General features: G+C 33.2%; 1 protein-coding gene across 1 annotated transcript; it reads right to left on the bottom strand.

The window, feature by feature from the left end:
* Window positions 1–4619: 4619 nt before the first annotated feature.
* LOC114168140 (Dynein light chain type 1 family protein) lies at window positions 4620–5455 on the bottom strand. The gene is made up of 2 exons (XM_028052874.2): window positions 5198–5455; window positions 4620–4965 (listed from the first exon to the last, which is right to left on the bottom strand). Exons 1-2 carry the CDS (start codon window positions 5333–5335, stop codon window positions 4771–4773), a joined length of 333 nt encoding a protein of 110 aa, XP_027908675.1. The 5' UTR covers window positions 5336–5455; the 3' UTR covers window positions 4620–4770.
* Between the last annotated feature and the right edge of the window lie 3198 nt (window positions 5456–8653).

Below are 8653 nucleotides of genomic sequence, written 5' to 3'. Positions count from 1 at the left end.
GTTTGTTCGAGCCAGTTCGTTCCATGTAAGTTGCATCCCATCCCACACCTTCTTATTCTTAGCTCAGTTGCTTCGAGTCCTATCTAGAGTCGTACTAAGTACTTCGTGCCACTCCGTTCTTGTGTTTTCCAGTTCACTAAGCTGCCTTGGGAGCTGCTGCATTTCCTATTCGCACTAGGAACCCAACTGTTGGCCTTTTTCCAGGTAGGGAAGCTGAGGCCCTTCTCATATATTCTGTTTTTCCCATGTTGTTTGGCTGTTGTTTCAGTTTTGGGTGGTTGGTATGATGCTATGTTGGTTTGGAATTGTGGGTGTCACTGTTGCAGGAAAACAGTGGCGAGACCTGCAAATCTCGCCCAAGCGAGCCAGTCTCGCCTAGGCGAGATGAACAGGGATTCGCCCAAACCTTATTACGCGAGAGGTCGCCCAGGCGACCCGCTTATTATTTTGAACGAGCGAGCATCTCGCCCAGGCGAGAGGGGTCTCGCCTAAGCGAGATCCCGCGTTGCCCTCTTGATGTTTTCTTCGAGCCCTCGCCTAGGCGAAGGGGACTCGCCTGAGCGAGACCCTTCAGCTTGAGCGAGGGGTTGGACGAGACAATGCTATGTTTGGTTGCGTGATTACTCTCGGTTGAGTGGAATTGTTTGGGTATGATTGCTATGATGAGATACATGTACATATGTATGTATATATGCCTAATGGATTGCTATGTATGCGTGACATGATTCATGAATGGTGAATGATGGATATTGTGGGATCTTGGCATGTGAAATGAATGAGTGGATTTGGAATTAAAGTAACATGGTATTGATATGAGATGAGGCCCTAGACTCATGGGGTGGTGATGACTAGTGGTATGGATTCAAAACGTGATACGTATGAGGAATTAATTCCAAGGGTTGGTATGAAATTGTAAACATGATTTAATCTTCTCATACTGCTATTTTATGATTGTTGGTCCGTGTCAGCGTGTAATTCCTTGGGGTCTCTAGGTGAGACCTCCGGGGTTGCGCTTCAGTGGTCGAGACGTAATTCCATGACCCCTGATAGTGGGTGTCCATGGTGGTGCCCCATCTGTATAACTAGGTAAGGATTCAAGGTAAGGTTGCATCTTGACACTCTAAGGAGTCAGTTAGTCTCACCTAGAGTGGACTGGCTCCTGTGGTGAGAGTAGTAGGAGGCCTGAAATCTTCTAAGGGCTAACCTTGTGGTGAGGGAAATTGATTTATTGTAACACTGTAACACATAGCTCAGGGGTGAGCAGCTCGGGGGTGAGCAGAGGTATCCACCAAAAGTGCAAGCATCCGCTGAATTCGACCAAGTTATATGTATCCGGATGAGTCAAGTCGAGTCGTAGTGTATTGCCTGATGAGTCATAACATGCTTGGTTGAAGTGAGTGTATGATAATGTGAAATTATATCGGACTTGATGGATGAAATCTTTTGTGCTTTAACTTACCCTACTTTTGTTGTTATGTGTTCTGCAGTGTGGTACTTTCTCTTGCGATGATCATCAACTTTAGGGAGGTGATGGTTCCGTTGCATGATCTGCATGGGCTGGATCTTGGTTTTCCTTTAGGGCTTTGTCCCATGTATCACGTTATACTTTATTTTCTCTACTAGTATGGATTTGACTTTTTAACTGTATTCTTTCGGCATCGTGGTATGCCTAGTTTGTAGGGGTTGGGTTAAGGACCCCAAGACTACTATATAGTATCATTTGTGTGTGGCGTTTCTTTAATTATGTTTATTAATTAAATGGGACGTTACATTTGTCTTATGAAAAATAACTTTTTTTAATTTTGTATAAATTACGAGACTTTAAAATACAAAATTTATTGTATGTGTTCAAATTTACACAACTATTATTGAATCTATAATGACTATAATTCAAACATATATTTTAGATTTTTTTTTCCAGAGAAAGTCAAATATCATTAGTCATTATTCTTTGATTTTCTTACAGTATTTTGATATCCAATAAGGTTCCTAACTGGATTTTCAAATTCGGTGTGTTCCTAACTCAAACGAATTTACAAATTCGGAACTTATTTAAATCTAATTTAAAAATCGGATATTTTTACAAATCGAATTTCAAAAGCAGTGCATTCTTGGTTGGCTTGTTAGTCCAATGAATTTACAAATCTACGACTTATATAAATCCAACTGCGAAATCTGGTATTTTCTCAAACCGGATTTTCAAAACTGGTCGATGAAAGATACAAAAAAAAAAAACGAGGCTTGCTAGAATAAATTAAATAAAAAAATTGTATAATAGGGAGGAAGAAGGAAGTGAGTACGTACATATGGCTGAAAAAATGAAGATGAAGCCAAAGATAAGTAAAAAGAAAAGCAGAACATCTTACGATCTCATGAAGAAGAACGTTGTTCAGAGAAGAAGAAAGCAATGGGAGAAAAACGTTGTTGGAGAGGAAATGTTGTTGTGAAAGTGACATAGGGGTGCTAGTTCAGTAAATATAAACCATTAACGCAACAAATACGTTTGATCAACAGTAATTACTGCTTACCTGCTTAATTCGGAAGGAACATTATGGTCATAAAGCTAAAATTTGGGAGTGCAGAAGAAATCTTCAAAGTGCAGGAAGAAAGCTCCAAGATGCAGATAGAACACGCTGATGATGTTGATGTTGGCCCAAAGCTGGAGACATGTAGAGAAATTGGACATGTACTTGGCCCGTGAAAGAACACGCTGAAGCTGATGAAATCATTGGGTCATGGTTGGTCTTAGCCCAAAGAGAAAACTAAGAGGAAAAAAAGCCAAAAATACAAGCCCAAATAAACTTTAGGTATAATTTATCGCAACGTACCAGTTTCGTCCCAATGTGTCTAAATGGTACCCGCTTTTAACTTTGCATCTACTTAGTACCCAAATTAGTTAATTTGCATCAATGTGGTTCATCCCGTTAAGTTTTCAAAAACGCCGTTAACAGATAAGTGATGTGACATTGCAGAACGGATACGTGTCAATGAAAATAATTGTACAGTGGCAATTTGTTGATAACATGTCATGCCCTATTAGAATTGATTGTCCCCATTCAAAAAGCCCTAATTTCCCATTCCCATCTTCATCTTCTTCTTCATTTTTTCGTCGGGAAGCTGATTTGTTGTAGGGGTAAGGTGGCGAGTGAAGTGGAAAATGTCGCATGGTTTTAGTCATTTGTGGTCGTCTTGTTCGTGTGGGTCACATAACCATAGCGTTTCTTCTGCTGGTTCTGTATCTGGGTTGTGGGTGGAATACCACATCTCCTTCACATTGGCATAATCCATCTCCTTCAGAATACCCAAAACACCATTAAATTAAACCACGCACAACATTCAACCACTAACCCTAAACCCCACCATCCCAACAACAAATAATGCAATCAAATCAACGACAAAAACAAATGGTTTGTGCACCTGCAATCCCAAATAGCTGCCAATTTGATGTCAATTACACCTTCAATTTTGTCCCCAATGCATGAAATGGCCCAAATTTCGTAAATCCTAACTCCAGAAAACCCCTATTCTATTCTATTCCCAATTCGTGCCTTTTTTTCTTTTCAATTTCCTCTTAGGCTGCACTGTTCCACATTACACACTACTCTCGTGCCACATCATAACATTTTTTCTCATTTAACTGGTCAACTCAGTCAAACGTTATCTTATTTAACGGAGTTAACGAAAGGGACCACATTGATGCAAATTAACTAATTTGGGTACTAAGTAGATGCAAAGTTAAAAGCGGTTACCATTTAGACACATTGGGACGAAACTGGGTACGTTGCGACTAATTATACCTAAACTTTATAATGAAAAGTAAAAAGACTAATCCTATACAAATATTCTACCTTTATTTATATATTTACATGCAAGAAATGAAAATGAGCCTAGTCATTGTTCCATGTTGTAGACCCTTAGGGTTATTTCCATCAGGTTATGGGTGTTGGTTGTAAGTAGAGCTAATCTTTTGTAGCATCACTAAGGGAAAAAGGAAAGGGTTTCATCTTCACTATTGAATTATGAGATATTGCGGCTAGATTCCCCTTGATTTTTTCTTTGTTGCTGCAGTGTATATCGCCTTTTATATATTCTTGCAATTTTAGTTTTTTTAATTAATTTTTACTCTAGATATAACCTTTTGAAGTGTCGACCAAGTGCAAGATCACAAAAACTTATATAGGTGCATTGTAAGGTAATTAATTTCAGTAAATACACCTTTATTTATTTTGCAAATACTATCTAATGCAACGGGTGATCACCATTGTACGAGCTAATATGGAAAAATATTGAGACTAGGTAATTGTGTTTTAGTAATTCATTAGTAAAGAAATTATTTCAAGTTCATAGACTAATTTCGAGTTATTGTATCTTGTAGTATTGCATGGATACAATTGTTTGACTTTGAAGACATAAGTACATCAGATCAAGATAAATGTTACGACGTATTAAGCGGATCACATAATGCAATAGTTTTTCAACAAGTTTCTTTAATTTGAATTTTTCTATTAATTATTTGTTAATGTTATATTTGAAGTTTACACTACTACGAGGACAACTGAAAACATTTATACTTTTCGAGATAAATTAGGCAAAATAGTTTACATCTAAAATAAAACATATTTCTGTAACAAAAGTATAATTTATATGCCTCTTGCAAATTGTTTCTCTCTAGAACCTTCCATTTCTTCCTACATCAATTATCATTACATGGAATGAACAAAATACAAAAGTATCTAAAGAAAGGGAAAATTAAGCAATTAAATTAATTAATTATGCTTTGGCTGCAGCCTCTAGAACTGAGAATTGATTTTCATGTGCCTCTGGAGAAGCTGAGCCCCTGAAGAGCAAAATGGCTAAGTTACCTAAACAGAAATAGATGAAACAGCCACAACAGTGGGTCACAAATGAACCAAAATCAGTGCCTACAATACACTGCCAACCAAGTCCATGCATCCTGTCAAATTCCTGCACCAACAACTCAAACAAAATTACCAAAGTTGATTCAATTAAGAAACTCATTTCTGCTACCAATTTCTTCAAATAAAACAAATAGAATTTTACTGGAATGCACTCTAATCATGTGATTCATTTCGATTACAAGATCATTTTGAGAGGATTTAAGCAGTTCATGTGAAGTGTTATTGTTTTTTCATGATAAAAAGCAGTACTTGTTTGAGAGATTGTTTTTTGAATTTACCTTCTTTATAAATCTGGCAATCTCAATGGCTTCAGTGACATCAAAGACATCAAGAGCTTTGGAAGCTAAATCCATGGCATCTTGCTGCATGGTCTGAAGCATGTCAGTCTCACCAATCACAGCCTTGCCTTCAAGCATGATGAACCAATGCAAAAATTTCCTCACCAAACAAAAAAGTTGGAAATGATGGAGCTTAAAATGAAGCAAAGATATAAAGCAAAAGTAGTTTCTTGTAAAAGGGTTGTAAAGTGCAGACCAAAGGGTAATGAATGGAAGTGTTATATAGAATCAGATTAAAAGGGGTAGTGCTAATTGGTCCACGTATGGATTGCCTTTGTGGTCACCAAAAATGCTTATATATATATATTAAGCCATTTTTTACTATATGATAAACATGGTCCAAGTTTGGCAACTCTTGTTAACTTCATCTGCATAAGGATTAAGCTTGTCTCTACTATCCTTGGCACATCATGGACCACTCCTGATAAAACATGTTATCTCTCATCTTTTAACTTAACAATCTTATCTTACACCCCTTTTAAATTTTGGATTATAAAATCTTCATATTAGGTTAACTTGATCTTAATAAAGAAACTCTTGTGAAAATTTTGGATTAATGCATTCAAAATTAGAGTTTTACTTTCTGAACTAATATTTCCTTAATGGAAGAGGGGTAAGTAGGTAAGTTTTGGTTTTTTTTTTTTAAATTGTAGAATTTTTAAGAGATTTATATTATTCTAGTTATTTTTTTGTTCAAATTAATTAATTATAGCTTTACTTTGTATCCAACTTTTAATTAATATTGTGAAGAAAAAATTAAAATAGTAAACCTTCATAGCTATTAGGATAAAAATAGTTTATTATACTTTTAATTTTTAATACATAAACCTTAAAAATCAGTTAAAAACGAAAGAATTGTTATTAAATTGCAGGAAGAAAAGACTAAAACAGCAACATTTGCAGCGCTAGAGGTAAATCACATGGTAGAAAAACATTTATTACAACCATTCAAGTTTTTCTAGTTATTCTTTATCATAATTAGAATTTTATTTTATAATGTCATAATATAATAAAATTGATTTAAAATATAAATTATTAAGGTGAGATTCTGGTTTTGTAAGAAAACATCACCTAAACAGATTGAGATTATTTGTAGGTTTTGTCTAAAGAGGACGAGTTATTATCGTTTTTTGAGCCTAGATACTGCTGTACACGTGTTGAGTTCTTTGTGGCATTGTCGGTTGATTTGGCACGTGTGATTAGGAAGATGGTGTTGTAGTAATTATCATGGTTAGTTTGATTTTGAACATTTTGTCTTTTGCATATGGAGGGGAATGTCAATTTTTCAGAATCGTAGAGTCAAAAAATCTTTGTTCATCTTTTAGAAAAGATTTTCACTTTCAATGATTCACAAAGACGTTAAGGTGAATAAAGTTATCAAAGTTCAATTTATAACAAAGATTGTTCTTGTAGATTATTCATTGAATAGTGGAAACTTGGGACACTTGTTTACCAAAGACTTTTGGCATGAGGTTCTTACAAATCGAAGAGAAACAAACAAAGTGAGAAACTGAGACAACAATCACCACAAAATTGTTCATGGCCAGAGATAATCTGATGAATAAAATAATGGTAGGTAGTGTGAGCCATAGCCATGTAAATTGGCATATTCATCTTGAAGTCACGAATATTCATTCTTGTTTCAGTATCTAAAGAAAATAGGATTTTTAAACAGCAGTTTTATAAAGGATAATCTTCGTTTCCAATAGTTAGATCTTCAATTGGAAAGGTCGAGACCAAGAAAAGAAAAAGAAATTCGTTTTAATGACTCTATTTTGACTTTTTCAATTTTTTTTCTTATTTGTGAACACTATTATGTTAGATAATTGTATATATTGTTTATTTATTAGAAATTATCTTGTAGTGTTTATTAAATATAATATATCTGCTTTTTCTTTTTCTTTTTTTAATTTCAATGACTTATAATTTCCATCTAAAAGGTTTTTCCGTTAAAAAATATTCGTGTTTTCTGTAATTATTAATTTAAAAAATATATTTTTTCCTATTATAAAATAATTAACTTTTTAGAGTGGTGTATAAGACTTTATATATCGTTTATTATCAAAACAAAATGCTAATAGAGATGAATATCACAAAAATAATAAATTAGAAAAGGTGAATAAAGGTAATTATTTATTTCGAGCTAGATCTACCGATATAGATGTCAATTAGTATATTAAAATCATGTCAACGTTACTTTTAAATTTGTTTTATTACTCTAACGTGTAGATGGGAAAGGCATTATTTTTAAGAAGACAATGTTATGAAGATAAAAAAGAAGACTATTTTTCAAACTTTAATGATATGTTTGGTATAATATATTATAACAAAGTCACTACTAGAATGCCTTCATTCAGCAAAAAGAAAGTAATATAGGCCAAAAATCGAAAGTAAATAGTATCGATTCATTGTACTCACCATTTATATATAGAATTTAATAATTTAAAAAATTAAAAGTTTCAGGACGATCTCACTCTCTCTGGATTTTTTAAAAGTTAATTCTTTAGCGAAACTTAGCCCTTTCTTTGTATCTTTTTTAAAACTAGTATTAACTTTGTGGGGGTATAACACTTTTTATCTATTTTATTTTTAAAATAATTTTCTGATATAAAAATTAATTATCTTACCAAGAATTTTACCTCTCTTTATATTACTTTTTGAATTAGTTTTAACTTAGCAAGGTCTAACCATCTCCATATATAATTCTTTAAAATGATGCTTCACATTAGCGAGCTTTTTGTAGTTTTTTTTTTTTTATAATTTCAAACATGTACTTAGTATAAAATATAACAATTTAAAAAAAATAAAAATTTCACCCATTAGCAAACGGTCTAATCCTCTCTCTATAAAATTTTTTAAAATTAATTTTAGTGTAGCGATGACGTACCCATCTCTTTGTATTATTTTTAAAATTAGTTTTAACTTGTCTAACTCGTTTATTTATTATTTCTTAAAATGATTTTCTACTTTAGAAATTAATTTTATCTCAACCAAGGTCTAACTCTTTACATTATTTTTAAAATTAGCTTAGGGATAGCCTTCTCTAACTATTATTTTTTACAAATATTTTAATTCACACTCATAATTGGCATTATCATGTTTTTATTTTATTTATATCTTATTGTTATTTTATTTTTGGATATTATTTAATATTTTAGGTTTTATTCAATAAAAGTGGAAAAGATAAATGTGTAGATTATATTTTGCAAATAAGTGAAAATCTTAGAGATTTGGGAATATTATCAACAAAATGAGTGGAATATTGAATAATCAAAGATTATCAACACTACTAGATATCCACAAAGTTGGTTACTCAAATCACAAGTCAGAATAATTGAAGAATATTCAAAGATATGAAATCTCCAAAGATTAATATATATCAAGGATTATCTATTA

The sequence above is a fragment of the Vigna unguiculata genome, chromosome 11 (assembly GCF_037176805.1).
Source record: "Vigna unguiculata cultivar grain cowpea cultivar isolate G323 ecotype 2 chromosome 11, ASM3717680v1, whole genome shotgun sequence".
Taxonomy (NCBI): Eukaryota; Viridiplantae; Streptophyta; class Magnoliopsida; order Fabales; family Fabaceae; genus Vigna; species Vigna unguiculata.
Note: the sequence above shows the minus strand (reverse complement) of the source record. Positions and strands in the feature narration are given on the sequence as shown.